Source organism: Marmota flaviventris, chromosome 7 (assembly GCF_047511675.1).
Source record: "Marmota flaviventris isolate mMarFla1 chromosome 7, mMarFla1.hap1, whole genome shotgun sequence".
NCBI lineage: Eukaryota > Metazoa > Chordata > Mammalia > Rodentia > Sciuridae > Marmota > Marmota flaviventris.
Window position 1 is genome coordinate 107244615 of NC_092504.1, and position 20051 is coordinate 107264665.

The 20051-nt window shown below is 40.5% G+C and overlaps 2 protein-coding genes across 2 annotated transcripts; both read left to right on the forward strand.

The window, feature by feature from the left end:
* Positions 1 to 3429: 3429 nt before the first annotated feature.
* On the forward strand, positions 3430 to 5534 carry Pyurf (PIGY upstream open reading frame). Its single transcript, XM_027926627.2, has 2 exons — positions 3430 to 3758; positions 5393 to 5534. The coding sequence occupies exons 1-2, from the start codon at positions 3556 to 3558 to the stop codon at positions 5532 to 5534; spliced, it is 345 nt and encodes a 114-aa protein (XP_027782428.1). The 5' UTR covers positions 3430 to 3555.
* Positions 5535 to 5619: 85 nt separating this feature from the next.
* On the forward strand, positions 5620 to 12966 carry Pigy (phosphatidylinositol glycan anchor biosynthesis class Y). The gene has a single exon (XM_071614549.1). The coding sequence runs from the start codon at positions 5620 to 5622 to the stop codon at positions 5833 to 5835; it is 216 nt and encodes a 71-aa protein (XP_071470650.1). The 3' UTR covers positions 5836 to 12966.
* Positions 12967 to 20051: the final 7085 nt, after the last annotated feature.

A 20051-nucleotide genomic window follows, 5' to 3' on the forward strand; every position in this document is an offset into this window, starting at 1 on the left:
TTCCAAAAAGCTAAAGACATCCGATATTTTAGTTTTTATTCATTTCTCTCTCTCCATTCCTATATTTTTGGTTTAAAATAATTGTAATCAATAAAAAATACTCTATTAAAAATAATAGTTGTGGGCTGGGGTTGTGGCTCAGAGGTAGAGTGCTTGCTTAACAAGTGTGAGGCACTGGGTTCAATCCTCAGCACCACATAAAAATAAAATAAAAATACCATGTCCATCTATAACTAAAAATAACTATTAAATATTTTAAATATTAAAAATAACAATAATTGTAAATATCGTGCATACAAATGGTGCCTGCCAGCTACACAGTGGGCATTCATTAAACTGATAAGTTAATGACTGATACTAAGAATTACATTAAAAAAAATATTTACTAGTCTAGTAGATGAAAAACAGAAGCTTTTTTGTTTCAAAATTTGCATACTTCAGTACTGAGGATGAATATTTTATATGTTTATTGATTGAATACATTTCTCTTTTGTACATTTTTCTTTTCAAACATTTTGTCCTTTTATCTACTAAATGTTGATTTCAATGAACTCTTTATAATTTCAATTTATTAATAAGATTTTAGAAATTTTTATTCCCAAAGTAAATGTCACTAAATTGGGACAACAACTAGGAAAATGAGAGTAAATCTTTGTAATCACAGAGAGAAAAGAGCAAGCATAGATAAGTGTTAGTTCAAATATTGAATGGTGCCATCTAGAGGAAAATTTATTCTGACTCACCTTTCTGGATTAGAATTTCCCAAATTTCAGTGCTCACAAATTTGGAACCTATGGAACTTTGCTAAAATACGTAGTCTGGTTCCTCCTTTGCCTGGAGGTTTCTAACTCACTTTATGACATGGTCCAGAAACTGTGGTTTTGATAATATCCATACTGGAAAGTACAAAAATTCCATTTCGGTTCAAAGGAAGGTATAGCAGAGGTACATTGTTCTTTCCCTTTTCATCACAATTTTCACAACTTCACCATAAGAAGCAATTTTGTTGCTGATAACATTCCTTTAACGGGTAGACTGGACCAGCCCCTGTGCTAATTCCTTTACTTGTAATTGTCCTTTTTAATCCACTCAAAAACTGTGAGGCAGCTGGGTGGGGAGGTATACCTCTCAGTGCTCAGGAAGCTGAGGCAGAAGGATTTCAAGTTTGAGGCCAGCTTTAGCAATTTAGCAAGGCCCTAAGCAACTCAGAGAGTTCTCAAAATGAAAAATAAAAAGGACTGTGGACCAGGCAGGGTGGCACACACCGTGATCCCAGCGGTTCAGGAGGCTGAGACAGGAGAATCATGAATTCAACGCCAACCTCAGCAAGGACAAGGGGCTAAACAAATCAGTGAAACCCTGTCTCTCAATAAAAAATACAAAATAGGTTTGGGGATGTAGCTCAGTGGCCTGAGTGTCCCTGAGTTCAATCCCCATCTTCCCCCAACCCCCCCACTCCTGCCTCAGGAAAAAAAAGGGGGGCTGTGGATGTAGCTCAGTGGTTAAGCACCCCTGTGTTTAATCCCTAATACCCCACCCCCCTCACACACACACAAAATGAAACCAACAACAAAATAAAAAACTGTAAGATAGATATTATTATCCTATTTTATAAGTGAGAAGATAGAGGCAGTGGGTTTAAGTAACTTCCCCAAGATGATATAGCTAATACTGTAACTGAGCTCAGACCCAAGTGATTACACATGCCCATGTCTATGTGATGGAAAGTTTATAGTCATGCAAAAAGTATAAAAGAGACTGTTTCAGGCCCATGATTCTGTACTGTCACCTACATTCAGCTTAGTTTACTACATGCAGAAATCAGTCACCTTCCTTTATTATAAAGGGCTGTTTAGGGACATTTTGCTTTGACATTTTACACACAGTTTGGACTAATATAGTCATATACTCAACCAGTCCTTAAATATTGGTTGTTGCTTTTTAATATTATAAATTCAAGGATTTTTTTCAATATTTTGTTGGCACTCTCCATTCTTCCCCCAACTAAAACAAATTAAAGTAAAATGATCTGCCTCAAACCTATGTGGAGGTAAAGTGAAACTAATTTATTTATAACTGGTTAGAAAACCCAGGTGATAGGGATCTGTTGGTCAGGCCAGGAAAGCTAACTAAGATGGCCTTTAAGCCTGAGTGCTTGTCCCAGGGACAAGGGACCAAAGGCTGGGCCCACACAGTGCTGGCAGAAATCAAGTTCTGCTTCACCACACCCTGCTGAAATATATCTTTCCTATAGTTTCCTACCTCCCCTGAGCCCAAGTATCAACTAACTTCAACTGAAAAATTAATTCTTGCTACTGCCCTCAAAGGAAATAATGTGAAGGTACACTAGGAACTTTACAACAGTTCCTCTTCAGAATATTTCTGTAATGATTGTCCCCAGACTCTACTCCAATAGCATCTCTAATAACAGAAAGTTCTGATTGTGAAAGATTTCTTTGTAGAGGAGACAGGGCTTGGCAATGACAAAAATTCATTATCTCTTAAATATGTATTCACACAGAGAAGAGTTTCCTTTTCCATATCCTATAAGATATCTTAGCATTTGGATATCTTTTAAGCTTTAGAGATGAAGAGCATCAAATAATGTGGTGGGTTTTTAAAATAAGATGAACAAATAATATATTTTTCTCAGTTTATATTTGTATTGCTGAATGCAAAAGAAGTTTGAAAATATAAACTTGTATTTATATCTGTAAATCCTTTACTAACCTTTAACCCCCAGGAACTCAATGCTGAAATGATAAAACCTAATAATCAAAAAAAGATTTAAGTGAATATTCAGCACAACAAAAGGAAAAAAAAATGGAATATACTAGTGTATTGAACTGGAAAGACTAGATGATATAAAAATAACAATGGGTAACATTGAGAATAAAATAGATAATATTAATTGGGCATTAATTTATGCTAGGAACCTTTCTAAATGCTGGTGCATGCACTATTACATTTAACCCCGTAATTATGAAGGAATTCACGAGGTGGGTACAATTATTAATCTTATTATACACATAAGAAAATTCAGCCATCTAGTTAAACTGTGGATATGGAACCAAGCTGACGGGCCTCACAGCCTACATTGTTGTATTCTATACTACTGAATAAGAAAAGGTCAAACAGACACCAATTCCTTGGAGAGTCAGAGGCAAATTTGGTTCCTTGGGAAGTCAGAGGTAAATTTGGGATCCCAAATCTACTGAATGGGGCTGTGGGTGTAGTGCTAAATACACCTGGCCTAGGTTTTTTTTTTTGTTTTGTTTTGGTTTTTTTTTTTTTTTTTTTTTGTAGTTTTGTACACAGGAGGGCTCAGCACAAGAGTCCTCCAACCCAAGGCAGCGATCATAACCCTGAGAAAAGCAGTCGGGTCAAGTGCTCCCTCGGAACCAAAGTACCAGTGCCCGCGTGTCCCCGGGGCAGCATTTTTCGGTGAACCAGAGGCGGGGCCTGGTCGACGGTGCTTGAGGAGACTGTGCGGAGAAAAGGGACGCTACTTGGCTGGCGTAGGGCGCAGGGAGGCGAGTTTGCCGGCGGCGGATCATGCTGAACGGAGTACGCTGCAGGCTCGCCTCGACGCTGTGGAGGACACGAGCGCCGCCATCCGCGGTCACTCGTAGGTGCCTCCGCGCGACAAGGTCGCTGTCCTTGGCAGATCGGAGCGAGAGGGCGAAAGAGCCGTCCAGCACTTTCGATCAGGCACTGCTGGAATTCCTAGTGTGTCCTCTCTCCAAGAAGCCGCTCAGGTGCGACTCGCCAGCCCCGGGTTTACGTTGGCGGAAGGGATACGTGTGTGGGGGGGTGTTCCGGTCTGTCCCGTATCCGCTGTGGTTTCCCGGACCATGGCCTGGCCGGGCTCCCTAGTACCTCAGCTGCGGCGTCCAGGGCGACAGTAGACCCGAGGGTAACCTCAGACATCCCGAGACCAGTCGCCGATCCGCGGAAGTGGGTCCTCGCGTTTTGAGGTTCGCTTTCTGTTTGGCAGCGCTTTCCAATCAGCCGGGCCCTTTTTAAAAACGCCGATTCCCAGACAGGACCCCATCCCCGCCGGCTCCGCGGGCTTACTGAATGGTACCATTCGGCGACAGGGTCCGGGCATTGGTACATTCTGAACAGCCAAGTTTATGAGTCATTGAGATTCAGGACAGGGCCAAAGCATAAATAATTGCAGTAATCTCCAGATTCTTGTGAAAGTACTCCGTACAGACTGATAGCTGACAATTTTAATAGTTCTGCCGACATAGTTGAGGGCTAGCTGGTTTTTGTAAAAGCGTCTTTAACCTCTAACCTAGTTGTTGGGACAATAGCTCTACATGTTCCAGGCTACTAACACTGCATATTGATTGGTACCACTTACAAATTGCACAAACACCAAAGGTTACCCGTGGTTATCTTTGGGTGGTAGATTGTTAGCAGTTTTTTATTTTCATATTTTTCTAGCTTTTTCCAACGTATTATCCCATTTTCTTAAACTTCGAAATTATCATTTGATTTACCTTTTAGCTAATTATATAACTGGCTCACTGAAGATTTGTAACCGAAAGCTTGCTTGGTCCTTGTCCCCATGCCAATTCAATAATAAGAACACGGTAGATAACTCAAGGTGATCTTGTTCCCCACCTCCAGATTAGGGAGAGGGAGAGGGAGAGGGAGAAGAAGAAAAGGAAAATATGTCCCTCAGGGTTATATTCAAAAGGTGAAGTGGACCACTGTTAGAGACTCACTGCTTTCCAAAGTTTCCTCATTTCTGCCTTCAAGCTTTTATTTTACATATTTTGATTTTTCTGTGGTTTCCATCTAATGTATAATTAAGATTCTCTATTTAGCATTTACTCTAAAAGGAGGAAGTTCAGTCTTTCTCTAGTTTTTGTACCACTAGTAAATCAACTGGGATGATTTTGGGATTGACTAGATAATGAAGGAATATTTGGATAAAAGGGGGAGATATTTTCTAACTAGTATGGAAAAGAATAAAGAATTAAGGTCGTGGCGCATGCCTGTAATCCCAGTGGCTCCAGAGGCCAACCTATCCAGGTACTAAGCAACTCAGTGAGACCCTGTCTCTAAATAAAATACAAAATAGGGCTGGGGATGTGACTCAGTGGTTGAGTGCCCCTGAGTTCCATTCCTGGTACCAAAAAAAAAAAAAAAGGAATTAAGGCTAAACTTGGGAATTAAACTGAAAAAAAAATATGAGCAATAACTAATGGAAATAATTACAGATTCTTAAGAGAAATGCTTGAATTGGCTACTACTGCTTTTGTAATTAATACTCTTTGGGATTAACAGTATCAAAAATTGGATAAATGGTTTTTATTGAACATTAAGCTCAGAAGCATTTTGTTTCCACAGTTCATTTTGTTCTTTTTCCCCCCCTCAGATATGAAGCCTCAACAAATGAATTGATTAATGAAGAATTGGGAATAGCCTATCCAATCATTGATGGGATTCCTAATATGATACCACAAGCAGCTAGGACGACACAGCAAAATAAGAAACAAGAAAAAACGGAGCAACACTAACTCATAATTTTTTAAAAACAATTAAATTTTCTTAATACTATATACCTTTTCAGACAAGGTGGCGGGTAGTAAGTGGGAAAGAAGAATGTTTCTGTCTCTGCCAACGTTGACTGTTCTGATTCCACTCATCTCTTTAGCAGGATTGTTCTACTCTGCCTCTGTGGAAGAAAACTTCCCACAGGGCTGTACCAGTACTGCTAGCCTTTGCTTTTATAGTTTGCTCTTGCCGATTACCATACCAGTGTATGTGTTTTTTCACCTTTGGACTTGGATGGGTATTAAACTATTTAGGCATAATTAGTGCAACCATAGCCAAGATGGTAAACCTATTGATGATAGGTCTTAGGTATATATCTCTGAAAGCTCAATTAGATGCAAGTACTGGAGACCCATTTAGCTTTCAGGAAAGTTGCTTTGCCTTGCTTCTCTTGGGCTTAGGACTGCATAAGCTGCATAAGCTTCTTGGTACTTTTGTTCTGCCCTTGTTTTTTGAAGATTCTGACTTATAACTGCTGAATCAGAAGAAACATTTCAATAACAGTTCTTTTTTTTTTTTTTTTTTTTTTTTAAGAGAGAGTGTGTGAGAGAGAGAGAATTTCTTAATTTTTATTTTTTAGTTCTCGGTGGACACAACATCTTTGTTTGTATGTGGTGCTGAGGATCGAACCCGGGCCGCAAGCACACCAGGCGAGCACGCTACGGCTTGAGCCACATCCCCAGCCCCTCAATAACAGTTCTTGATGGAGATTAACACCCCTATTAATCTGAGGCCATTTCTTAGCTTATTAATGTAAAAATTCAATCATTTGGATTTTATTTGTTTAACTTCAGCATCAGTGGTAAAGCCACAGCCATGTTAGAGATGACTCAGTTAATCCCAAAGAAGTTATGGAAGAGTTTTTAGAGAAATGCATTTGAACTAGTGTGATATAAAACTGTATAATAAAATGGAAATTTCATGTACTTAAAAAAAATTCTGAGTTCATAAAATTACCTTAATCTCTTTGGTTTCAAATATAATAAGAAGTTGACATAAAAAGTGGGTTTTGGTTTGGATTTCTTTTTTGTTTTGTTTTTGGTAATGAGTATGGTACTAAAGGAGGGAAATTGTGAAAATATTGTAAATTAAAAACTGTATGTAAATAGTAAAATATAAAAAAGAGCTGGGTGGCCCAGTGGTAGAGTGCCCCTGGGTTCAATTCCTGGTATTAAAAAAAAAAAAAAAAACCGCTATGCTTAGAAAGGCACTTAAAATCTAAGGAGACTCATTTTCACAGGAAAATGGGTACCTTTGGCAAGTAAGGCTAGGGATGGGAGGGAAGACTTGATATAGTTGATTGTGTCCTGTTGAATTTAACAGTGTGTTTTGAGACATACTTATTTTTTTCCTGCTTTAGTAAGTCTATTTGGCACAAAGGGCTTGAGCCTTGAGTTTTCTAGACTTTTGAACAGGACTGATTAAGAGCATGGTACAAAAACATTTCAGAAGCATAGCACAAATAATGTTCCAGTAGTTATCTTAAGAAACTTAATTGAGGGCTGGGGATGTGGCTCAAGTGCTCGCCTGGCACCACATACAAACAAAGATGTTGTGTCCACCAAAAACTAAAAAATAAATACTAAAAAAATTCTTTCTCAAAAAAAAATAATAATAAGTAAAAAGTGGCTGAATTAAAAAAAAAAAAAAAAAAGAAGAAAGAAACTTAATTGAATATAATTTTTTTTTTTTTTTTTTTTTTTTTACTGTGCTTAGAATTGAACCCAGGGCCTCTTGCATGCTAAGCAAACACTTTACCAGTAAACTACAGTCCTAGCCTCAGATTTAACTGATTCTTCATTAGCATCTTAGAAAAATTGAACAGAAGATTTAGACAGTGATTTCCCCTTCCCCATCAAGAGAACATTAAAATACGTTAGATTGCTAAGCATAGTGGTGCATGCCTATAATTCCAGTAGTTCTGGAGACTGAGGCAGGAGGATAAGCAAGTTCAAAGCCAGCCTCAGAAACTTAGCGAGACCCTGCCTCAAAATTTGAAAAAAGGGGCTGGGTATGTAGCTTCGTATTTGAGAGCACCGAGTTCAATCCCTGGTATCAAAAAACAAAAAACCCTAAGATATGTTTTCTATTGCATTAATTCAATGTATATGAATAGTACAAATCACTTTTTTTTTTTTTTAGTTGTAAATGGACACACACCTTTATTTTATTTATTTTTTATGTGGTGCTGAGGGCCTCACATGTGCCAGGCAAGTGCTCTACCACTCAGCCCCAGCCCCAGATCACATTTATTTTTTTAAAATATTTTTTAGTTGATGGACCTTTATTTTTATGAGGTGCTAAAGATCAAACCCAGTGCCTCACACAAGCTAGCTAGACAAATGTTCTACCACTGAGCTATAACCCCAGCCCACAAGTCATTTTAAAATCACACAATATTTAAAGAACTTGGAAGACTAGAAGTTCCTAGTCATTTCCTAACAAATTATTTTATTAAATCTCAAATTTAACCACCTTAGAACTCAGTATAAATGTTATACTGTTATAAAGTTAATATAACTAATGCTATAAATATGTACTTGCTTTCTTTTTCTCTAAGAGACCTCAAATTATATGAACAATTTTGCTAATAAACATTGTATCAATTTCTACTTTTTTGGAAGTTAAGCATTTTAACTGGGGAAACTGACATGATTCTCCTGAGGGAGTTCAGTATTTATCCATTGTCTCAGTAATAGAATCAAGTTAGCAGTCACTTGTACAAGCTCTACTGGATACAGTTCTAGGCATATTATACTGTATGCTTTAATCTTATAACCTAAAGTGTAGGTAATATTAACATTTCTGTACAGAAGAGAAATGTGGAGTATAGATGACTTACCAAGATAAGAGCTTGCTACCATCTAGGAATCTGGCTTTACCATTAACTACTATGTAATGTGTATCTTCATTTTGAACGGACTTTTCTGTTGAGAAAAATAGGAACTGTATGCTTTGATTCTAATTCTTACTCAAAACTGGACCTTTATTATCTAAGTAGCAAATACTTCAGTTACAAGAAGTAAGTTCTGATGTTCAACAGCACAATAGTGTGACTATAGTTCATAATAATTTGATTTGTAAAAAAAACTAGGATGATGGCTGTGGCTGTGGCTCAGCAGTAGCATACTTACCTGGCATGTGTGAGGCATTGGGTTTGATTCTCAGCACTACATATAAATAAAGGTCTATCAACAATTAAAAAAATATTAAAAACAACAACAAAAAATTAGGATAGGAATCTGAAGCTCCCTAACTGTTTGAGAAGGAAATGTTAATTACCCCATATAATCACACTGTACTTACGTGTTTAATTATACTTGTACCCCAAATATGTATAACGTGTCAAACACTACATGGTTTATTCTAGTTTTTTTGTACTGTGTCTATATTTTGTCTATCTGGACAGTAAACTTTTTTTTTTTTTTTTTTTTCCCCATACTGGGGATTGAACCCAGGGGTGCTTTACCACTGAGCTACATCCCCAGACCTTTTTATTCTAGTTTGATTTTGGAACGGGATCTCACTAAGTTGCTAAGGCAAGCCTCAAATTTGGGGTCTTCCTACCTCAATCTCCTGAGTCACTCGGATCACAGGTGAGTGTCGCCATGTCTGGCCATATTTCTTCTTAACTGATTTGCAGAGAAACTGTAGAAAACAGTATGTATACAATTTTACTAAAGGCCTATAACATATAACACGATATTAATAGTCTATAGGAAGTAAATATGAGCAAAGTATATTTGGAGTAAGGAAATGACACCAGATGGTAATTTGAATTCATAGGAATACATGAAGAAAACCAGAAAACAACTAATACTATAAATATATACTTGCTTTCCTTTTCTCTAAGAGACATCAAATTATATGAAATAATTATAGTATTGTTGGGTTTATAACGTAGTATGGATAACAACAGTACAGAATGAGGGAAAAAAGAACATAGCATGTTTTTATATCCCACTTGCACTCTTAGGAATGGATTTGCAGTTTTAATAAACCTCAAACAGTCCTCATAGGCTGGTGAGAATATAAAACACTGCAACTTTTTAGGAAAATGGTTAGCTGCCTATACAAGGTTAAATATAGAGTCTGGGTCTGCAATTTCACTCCTTGGTGTTTACTCAAGAGAAATGAAACCTGTTTTCACACAAAAACTTATATGCAGATGTTCTCAACAGCATCATTCATATAGCCTCAAAATAGAAACAACCCAATGTCCATAAACTGATGAATGGATAGATGAAATGTGGTATGAAAACAATGAAGTATTATTTGGCAATAAGAAGGACTGAAGTGCTGGGCACCTTAGTGCATGCCTGTAATCCCAGTGGTTCAGGAGGGAGGAGCATGAGTTCAAAGCCAGCCTCAGCAAAAGCAAGGTAGGTGCTAAGCAACTCAGTGAGACCCTGTCTCTATATAAAAATACAAAATAGGATTGGGGATGTGGCTCAATGGTCAAGTACCCCTGAGTTGAGTCCCCAATACAAAAAATAATAATTCTCATTATAACATGAATTTTTGAAAACATGTTAAGTAAAGCCAGTTATAAAAGATCACATATTATTTGATCATTTATATGAAATGTCCATAACAGGTGTTAAGGTTTAAATATTAAGTGTCTCCCAAAAGCTCATGTGTGAGACAATGCAAGAAAGCTTAGAGGTGAAATGATTGGGATGAGAGCCTTAACCTAATCAGTACATTAATCCCTGATGGGGATTAACTGAGTGTGACTATAGGCAGGTAGGGTGTAACTGGAGGAGGTGGGGCTTTGGGAGTATATTTTTGGGTTATATATTTTGTCCCTGGTGAGGTGTTCTCTTTCTCTGCTTCCTGGTAATGTTCTGAGCTGTTTTCCTTCAATGCACCTTTCCTTCATGATATCCTTCCTCACTTCAGGCCTTGAGGAATGGAGTTGGCCATTTATGAACTAAGGCTGTAGTAGGACAACCAAGGCTGGACACGGAGGAATAGCAGGAAGCAGGTTTATTGGCTACAACCAGGTTCAAAGTGGGGGATTTTTGCCTCTATCAAATCACCCCTCTGAACCCCGAGTTCAGAAAGTTTTAGAACTTTATACCCAGTGTGTAAGTGGAGGGACTCAAAGGCTCACAATCTGTAGAAATTCACATAAAAGCAGCTTTTTCACTGTTCTGGGCACCCAATTTAAGCCAAGGACACTAGGAAATGGAGAGTCCCCTCCACTTTCTTCCCACCAGCTGGCTCTGAAGGACCTCACTATAGTCCTGTGAGAGGCAAACACCTCTGTGTACCCTCCAGACCCAGGCTGGAGGCCTTGAGTCCCACTCTGTCTCTGCAAACACACCCTCCACTTGGAAACTCTTGTTATAAAAGTTCTTGCTGATAGTCTAAGAACAATTATGCTAAACAGAATGTTTGAGGATCTCTGGAGAAGCTTAGTTATAACAAGGGTCTTCTGGGTGGGGGTATCTGATGTACTTCAAGACCTCTGAAACTGTGAGCTCCCAAATAAACTTTTCCTTCTCTACGTTGTTCTTGTCAGGTATTTTGGTCACAGCAGCGAAAAAGTTGACTAAAGAGGTAAATCTACAGAGACAGACAGTAGTTTAGTGATTATCTAGGGTGAGGGGAGGTTATGGAGTTAAACTCAGAGGTGTAGTAGGGCTTCTCTTTAGAGTAATGAAAAGGTTTAAAATTTGATCGTGGTGATGTTGCATAATTCTGTGTGTGTGTGTGTGTGTGTGTGTGTGTGTACAGGGATTGAACCTAAGAGCACTTAACTACATAGTCACATCCCAAGACTTTTTTATTTTTATTTTGAGACAGGTTCTCACTAGGTTGCTTACAGTCTCATTAAGTTGCTGATGCTTTCTTTGAACCTGCATGCTATCTTCCTGCCTCAGTCTCCCCCTCCCGATGTGCTGGATTACAGGCATGAGCCACCACGCCCAGCTAATGTTGCATAATGCCATGGATATACTAAAAACCACTGAGTTGCACACTTTACATGTCTGGATTACAGTAGCTTCTCTTGTAGGTACATTCCAAGACCTCTCATGGATGCCTGAAACCACGAAGACTACTGAACTCTAGTATAGGGATAGTATACACTTACGTTTTTTTCCTATACACACATATGTATGAAAAAATTGTTTATAAGTTAAGCTTAGTAAGAGATTAACCAAAATAATAAAATATACTATAATAAAAGTTAAGTGAATTTGTTCTTGCATGAAAGAGTCAAAACAAAGAATATTTTTGGATGGGGTCAATCACAAGTAACCAAAACCATGGCAAGTGAAACCAGGGATAAAGGGAGACTAATGTATGTAAATATATGCTACAAGGATTATATATCAAAAACCCATTATTATTATTTTTTTTTGAGGGGTTTACCAGTACTGGGGATTGAACTCAAGGGCACTAGACCACTGAGGCACATCTCCAGCCCTATTTTGTATTTTTTGTAGAAACAGGGTTGCACTGAGTTGCTTAGTGTCTTGCTTTTGCTGAGGCTGGCTTTGAACTTTCTATCCTCCTTCTTCAGCCTCCTGAACTGCTGGGATTACAAGCATGCACCATTGAACTCAATTCAATACACCTATTATTTAAAAAGTGCAATATCTAAGTCTCTGTTGTTTCAAGACATCTGCTAATTAGAGACATGTTCAAAAGTGATATGCCGTTTTTTTTTAAGAGAGAATTTTTTAATATTTATTTTTCAGTTTTCGGTGGACACGACACCTTTTATTTTTTTTATGTGGTGCTGAGGATCGAACCCAGTGCCCCGTGCATGCCAGGTGAGCGCGTTACTGAAAAACCAGCCTCTACCTCAGAGCAAAGCCTGTCCAAGGAAGGGACATGACCTTTGTCCTTGGAAAAACCCACAGAGCACTCCTAGGCACATTCCCACCCTGCTAAGTTGTTTATCTACAAATAACAGGAGTGATCTGCTGGCCAGGTGTCCCTGACTCAGTCAGGTTAGGTGGAGATCCATAGCAACCCCCTAGCAGCCACCAATCAGCATGAGACAGGGAAATACCTGGGATGCCAGATGACCCTCCCAGTAGTTTATGGTAGTTGATAACCTGTTGGGAAACCATGTAGTTCAGCACGTACACCCCTCTTGGCTTAAACCATCAGTTCAAACGAATACCCCTTTTGTACTGACCAATCACCCCTATCCAACTTGTTCCCGCCAGTGAATGTGCTAATCATGTTTTAGAGTTGTTATTTGATTTTCCCGCGGTGTGTGATGATTTGCTATGATGTATGTGAAGTCCCTGCCCTCTCCAAAGAGTGTATAAAACTGCTGTAAACCCTGGGCTCGGGGCCTCTCAGCGTCACCAGTTGCTGTGTATGCGTGCGGAGGACCGAGCTAGCTCACAATAAACACCTCTTTGCTGCTTACATGGATCTTGGGTCTCTGGTAGTCTTCGGGGGTCCCGAATTCGAGCATAACATTACTGCTTGAGCCACATTCCCAGCCCAATGCAGTTTTTGAACCTTCTAGATTTGTTTCCATTGTGCTATTTCTCGTGACCCTCTCAGATATGATATCCTTTCTTAGATTTTTTCAACTCCTTTCTAGAGTTCTAAACCAAGTTTCCTGGTGACAGACATAGACTTCATTATCTTCAATTGTTGCACTGAACCCACCATAAGGGTACTCCTTCACTAAATGGAACTCATCTCCATTCCTCCTCTGCAATAATTGAGGACTTCACAAAACCAGGGTGAATGTGTTCCTAGTCCCTTCGTGATCTATGGTCACTTGGCTACCTTGTGTGGGTGGGTAGAGACACGGAATCAACACACAGACTTCGGGAGCTGGTGAGAGAACTGGCTAGAGACCCACCTCAGGTCATCGTCCAGTAGCTCAGGTTATTTTTGGAATGCACACAACGGTTATAGGGTTTGAGTGGGGCGTGCCTGTCAATCATACATAAGCAAGACAATATCCATAAGCCAATCATCTTCTGCCTACCGTAACCGCACTGTGAGGAAACTCTAAATATTGCTGTCATGGCAGAAAGCAATCTGGAGGGGTCTTAAGCCCTTATTGAGTCAGGGGTTTCATGCCCTGAAGCCCCTGACTCAGTTTTCGGGCCGGGCAGTTTGGCAATGCTAACCACAAGTGCTGAGGATGTGGTTTCACCCCATCCTGCAGGTCCTCCTGTCAGGCCTGAAGGAAGGTGGATATTTCAAGCACTTCTGAGCTGCTAGTGAAGATAGGTAGTCAGTGTAGTTAGGAAAATCGGGTCTAATATCAAGTAAGATCCAAAATGGAGGCCATGTTGAGAATGAAGTCTGGGAAAAGCAGAACAACTCTTGGAATGTTAATGTCCCCAAGGCCCAGAGCCCATCCCAAAGAAGTGTTAATGAAACAGCTCCCAGCAAACTTGAAGAAGCTGACCCAAAAGTCCTTCCTGCCCAGATTACTCCTTTGGCCCACCTGTGCCCCACCCTTAACAGAACAATGGACAGGAATGTGACAGGAATGCAGAAAAGATAAAAGAAGACCTTAGCTATAAAAAGGGGAGACAACCACCCTTCCATGGATTCCACCTCTTGGGTCCCCTTCTTCCTCCGGGAGAAGTCTTTTCTGCTGTCCTTTAATAAACTTCTACTTTCCACTCTAACCTTGCCTTGGTGTGCTTCTCTGGTGTTATACTTCGACATTGGGGAAGCAAGGACTCGTCACCGGTAAACAGTGGTAACACTGGTAGCTGCTAGCTGAGACTGAAAGTTATTCCAATACCAGGGGACCTCTCGTTTCTCTAAAGCCTCATTTTTTTTTTTCTTTTTCTGCACCAGGGATTGAACCAGGACCTCCCTGTACTGGTACATGAGGCAAGTTCTTTACCATTGAACCACATCCTGGCCCCACTAGAGATGATCTTCTTAAGTGTCCTCAACTGCATCACTGTCCTCAGCCATTATATAACAAGATCCCTTTGTAGCCAGAATTAGACAGGCAGTCAGTGTGGATAGGTAAATCAAGTCAGGTCATATCTAGGAGGACAATTTTGAGTCTGGGAAGTTGGAGGCTGTCCCCTAAGGGATCTTACCAAGAACCTGCCCCAGCTCCAACCTGTTGCCAAAGTAACCTGTCCCAGCAATTTCCCTTCCCTACAGGGAGCTATAAGGTTGTTAATGTGTCCTCCTCTACTCCATCCTGCCCTTCCCTCTTCAGTCCACCTATTTCCCACCTTTTGGCTCTCCCACTGAGCATTCCTGGGCCTAGTCACTTAGGCAGGAAGGAGAAAGATAAGGGGGGAAAGGCAGGAGAACAAAGGAATCCTAGGACATATAAAAAGGGCAGAACACCTCTCTTCTTGGGATACCATGAAACCAGCTATGGTCCCTTCTCCCTCGCGGGAGAAGTCTATGTTACCTCCTTTTAAATAAACCCTGCTTCATATGCTTGCCTTGGCGTGCTTCTCTAATGTTCAAACTTCAACATGTGGGGAAGCAGGACTCATCACCACTGATAACCCTCACCACCTCACCACAGATAACCGGTAACTGGTATCACCTCGTTGTGAGGTGGTGGTGGTTGTGGTGCATGGCTGTAATCTCAGTTTGGGAGGCAGAGGCAAGAAGATTGAAAGTTCCAAGCCAGCCTTAGCAAAAGTGAGGTGCTAAGCAACTCAGTGAGAACCTGTCTCTAAATAAACTACAATAGGGCTGGGGGTGTGCCTCAGTGGATGGGTCACCCTGAGTTCAATCTCCAGTAAAAAAAAAGAAAGAAAGAAAAAAAAAATCCCTCCCTTTGCTGTAAATGAGAACTTTTCACTCTAAAGGGACAAAAATACCTGCCATGGCCTACTCTTCCTCTTCATTCACTTACAGCCCCGAAAGGACTGGTTTTTAGGGAGGCGCCTCTGAACTTCAGACAGCATCTGTAAGAGGGAAATGATACCACTTCCAGACCAGGGAATACTTTTAAGTGAGGTGGAAAATATGAAATTACCTAGTGAAACCGGAGTTTGAGATAAAACTAGATTCCTAGTTTCTGTTGGTGGACGGGATTTGTGCGGGCTGCAATCCTTACCAATTTCCTTCTGGGTTCTTGTCTTCCAAATTTGAAGAATAAACTCCATGGACAAAAACATAAGGCAAGAGTAAATGGAATAGGATTTATTTAAGTGAGAACAGACAGAACTTCCACAATAAGGGAGGGGAACTGAGAGCAGTGTTACCGCTGTTGACTGGTATGCGGAGGCAAGGTCAGAGTGGAAAATTAGAAGGTTATTAAAGGACAGCAGAAAAGACTTCTCTTGGAGGAAGAAGAGGACCCAAGAGGTGGAATCCGTTGAAGGGCGAATGTGTTCCCCTTTTTATAGTTTTTGGTGATGGAATGTAGGTGGGAAGGGTTGGGACACAGGTGGGCCAAAGAAGTAATCTGGGCATTTCCAAGTCAAGTTTGCTGTTCATTAACATTTCTTTGGGATGGGCTGTCTTCAAATCTGTTGGGGGCTGTTTCCTGGGCTTCATTAACATTCTGAGAGTTGCTCAACTTTTCCGGAAATTCATTCTCAACATGGCCTCCATTTTAGATTTCACTCGATATTAGACCCCATTTACCTAACTACACCGACTACCTAATTTTAAATCTGGCGTCAGCAGGATATGGTTTTGGTGGCTAACCTAGAGGCTTATAAAATTTGGAGGTAAGAGCCTTCACCAAAATCTATGTTAAATAACAATCAAGACTGTTGCCTTGTCCTTTAGCCTTTGATTTTTTTAAAAAACACAATACCTTTGTTTTATTTATTTTTTTAATGTGCTGAGGATTGAACCCAGTGCTTCACACATGCTAAGCAAGGCACTGAGCTACAGCCCCTAGACTTTGAATCTTAATCCTTCCTGTAACTCCCATTTGGGTTTACCTCTGCCTTTCATTTCCTACAGCTCTGGGACAAAGGATTTGGCTGGAATGTTCCCTAGGGTTAGGTCTTTACATTTGAAAAAGGACTTGAGGGGGCCCATTTTGTTTCTACAGGTTACCCTCCAGGCATGGTCCTTACAAATGCACAGGATCCTCATTGGGGCTTATTACTATGATGGCCTGACCATAAACTATTTCTTCTTATTTACTAGCATGGCCAGGAGCCATAGTAGAGTCTTACCACCAAATATGGTGAGGACAAAGGCATCCCTTTTTCCAAGTTTTGTCCTCCTTGGTGAAATGCTGCATTTGGAGGTAGTTGTTATATTCTGCATATACCACTAGGTGGAACTTTTGGCTACCTAATGGGATACAGTCAACCAAACACTCAGAAGGCACTAGAAAGAGGACTGTGCTTATGCAGTGCTAAGCCAGGTAGAGCACCCTATGTGTATTTATTTAGCATCTACTGGAAGCCCACAACAGCTGACATGAATCCTGAAAAATGAACAGGAATGAGGTTAGGAAAATGGAACAATGAAAGTGGGATAGGAAGAGGGATCCTGGAACAAGAAAGAGCACATGTAAAAACACAAGAAAGAGACTGACCCATTCAGGAAACTGAAATGGATGGTTTACAAACTGTAATGGTGGGGTGTGGAACCAGAGCCATACATGGGCACATCAGGAAGGACTTAAAAGTTCAATAAAACTGGACTTTAAACTGGGCATGGTGGCACATTCCTGTAATTCTACTCAGGAAGCTGAGGCAGGAGTTTAATAGTAGTCTACTTCATGATTTTGAATATAGGATCTTGCTGCTCTGCCACTGAGGTTTATTTTTATTTATTTATTTTTAATATTTTTTAGATGTTGATGGACTTTCATTTTATTCATTTATTTATATGCGGTGCTGAGAATTGAATCCAGGGCCCCACATATGCTAAGCAAGCGCTCTACCACTGAGCTGCAATCCCAGCTCTTGAGGCTTATTTTTCCTCTTCTCCCTTTCACAAATTAGCAAGTGAATTTCAACACCTGCCCCACTTGGGGCACACTGGAATGTAGCTTTGGAATCACCACTTTGAAAGACCTTTGTTCCCCCAGATGGTCAGAATCACAGCCTCCAGGACAGGGATCCCTGGTGTTTCTCCTTTGCTAGCAAAACAATAAAACTTATTTTCTTTCTCTCAAAACTATGTCCTTGGGCTGAGGATGTGGTTCAAGCGGTAGCCAGCTTGCCTGGCATGCGTGGGGCCCGGGTTGGATCCTCAGCACCACATACAAACAAAGATGTTGTGTCCACCGAAAACTAAACAATAAATATTAAAATCCTCTCTCTCTCTCTCTCTCTCTTAAAAACAACAACAACAAAAAACTATGTCCTCATTATTAGGTTGGCTTGGGGATGATCTTTCCATAACAGAAAAATCACAAAGACGATCACAATAAGAAATTCGCAGTAAGAAACTTTTCTGAGACTTCTAGCAGAGCAGTTTGAGTGGAAGAAATGGGCACTGGAGGAAGATAAGGTACGATGTAGAGACAGCAACCATAGATTTTTTTTTTTTTAAATGAAAATAAATACAGAAAGAAGAGACAGGAATCGCGCTGGGGTTGTGGCTCAGGGGTGGAGTGTTTTCCTGGCATGCATGAGGCACTGGGTTGGATCCTTAGCCCCACATAAAAATAAATAAATAGAATAAAGGTATTGTGTCCATCTACAACAAGGACAAAAAAAAAAAAAAAAAAAAAAAAAGAAGAGAAAGGGAAGTACATAGCAAAAGAGAGGAATTTAAAAAATTATTTAATATTTATTTTTTGGTACTGTAAGGGTAAAAGAAATTGAAGTTAAAGTGTAAAAGTTAAAGTGTAAAAGACTGGGCATTGTAAAGTTTCTAAGCTGCAAGGCCTGAGTTAAAATGTAAAGGACCAGGTATTGTTAAGTTCCTATGCTACATGCAAAATCTGAAATTCCTGTAGCTGTTAAGACAATGCTTGGAACCGCCCAGTAAATATTTCCCCTGACTGCCTGGTTGTTTAATAACTTAAGGGCTCTGTGTGGTCTTGCACGTAGGCATCGCAGGGCCTAAACCAATCAGTTTGAATGTGTACCCTGCTTTAGAACTGACCTATCACCCCCGCCCGACCTGTTCCCACCAATGAATGAACTAATCATGTTTAGGAATTGTTGTTTGATTTTCCCGCGGTGTATGATGATTTGTTAAAGGAGACTGTGATGTATGTAAAGTCCCCGCCCTCCCCAAAAAAGTGTACTTAAGCATTGCACAACCCCTGCTCTGGGCTCTGGGCTGCTTTCCCTTCTCGAGTGGGCATGGAGCCCCAGCATGCTGGATCAATAAATCCCCTTCTGCCAATTGCATGAGTGGTCTCTTTCTCCGATGCTTCGCCGGACCCTTACAGTACCACGGATTGAACCGAGGGCGCCTAACCACTGAGCCATATCACCAGCCCTTTTTATTTTTATTTTGAGACAGCGTCTCACTAGTTGCTTAGTGCCTCACTAAATTGCTGAGTCTGGCTTTGAATCTGCAATCCTTTTGCCTTAGCCTTCAGAGCTGCTGGGATTACAGGTGTGTGCCACTGCACAGGCTAAAAACTTATTACCTTAATGGCAGAAATGTGACTATGTCAGAGCCTGTGGTGAAACAACTGAAGATTAGAAGATAGAGGAAAGTAGAGAAAGGATGCCAAGATCTTGAAGGAGTTGGAAATCAGAGCACAAGTGCAGTGCAAGATGCATCTTGTTGGAGTCAAGGAGGGAGGAAGAAACCAAGGGTGAGGGAAGTGGGTTTGTGCATGGTGAATGGGCAGGCAATTCCTGAGGTGGATTCCACTCTCAAGTTAGGTCTCCTGGGAGAACATCCTGCACCAGGTGCAAGTAGTTTATAGTTCCTTCTTCTGTAACAAACAGTTCAGAACATATTGTAAATACAGAGAGTATTATAGTATAATATACAGAGGAAAGCAATAGTGTTGTTCCAGTGACTCTTGTAGCTTTTACCCTCTAAGCAAACTATTGTCTTCTACCAGTTTCAAAAACATGCGCCTATTCTTGTCTACTCTATATTGTGAGCATCTCTTGTAAAATCAGAAGCCAAAGGAACTCATTAAAAAATTGCCTTTGAAACTTGGGGATTGAGTCAAATTAATGTCCAACTGAAGGTTGTGTTATGCTCAAATTCAGGACCCCCAAAGACCACCAGAGACCCAAGATCGATGTAAGCAGCAAAGAGGTGTTTATTGCGAGCTAGCTCGGTCCTCCGCACGCACACACAGCAACTGGTGACGCTGAGAGGCCCCGAGCCCAGGGTTTGCAGCAGTTTTATACATTCTTTGGAGAGGGCAGGGACTTCACATACATCATAGCAAATCATCACACACCGCGGGAAAATCAAATAACAACTCTAAAACATGATTAGCACATTCACTGGCGGGAGCAAGTTGGGTAGGGGTGATTGGTCAGTACAAAAGGGGTATTCGTTTGAACTGATTGGTTTGAGCCAAGAGGGGTGTACGTGCTGAACTACATGGTTTCCCGACTTGTTATCAACCACCATAAACTGGGAGGGTCATCTGG

What these genes read in the sequence shown, in the direction of transcription:
- Pyurf (XM_027926627.2), top strand. Translation starts at nt 3,556, where the DNA reads ATGCTGAACGGAGTACGCTGCAGGCTCGCCTCGACGCTGTGGAGGACA. An exon ending in CTCTCCAAGAAGCCGCTCAG is followed by an intron (nt 3,759 to 5,392) that starts GTGCGACTCGCC and finishes TCCCCCCCTCAG; the next exon opens with ATATGAAGCCTCAACAAATG.
- Pigy (XM_071614549.1), top strand. Translation starts at nt 5,620, where the DNA reads ATGTTTCTGTCTCTGCCAACGTTGACTGTTCTGATTCCACTCATCTCT.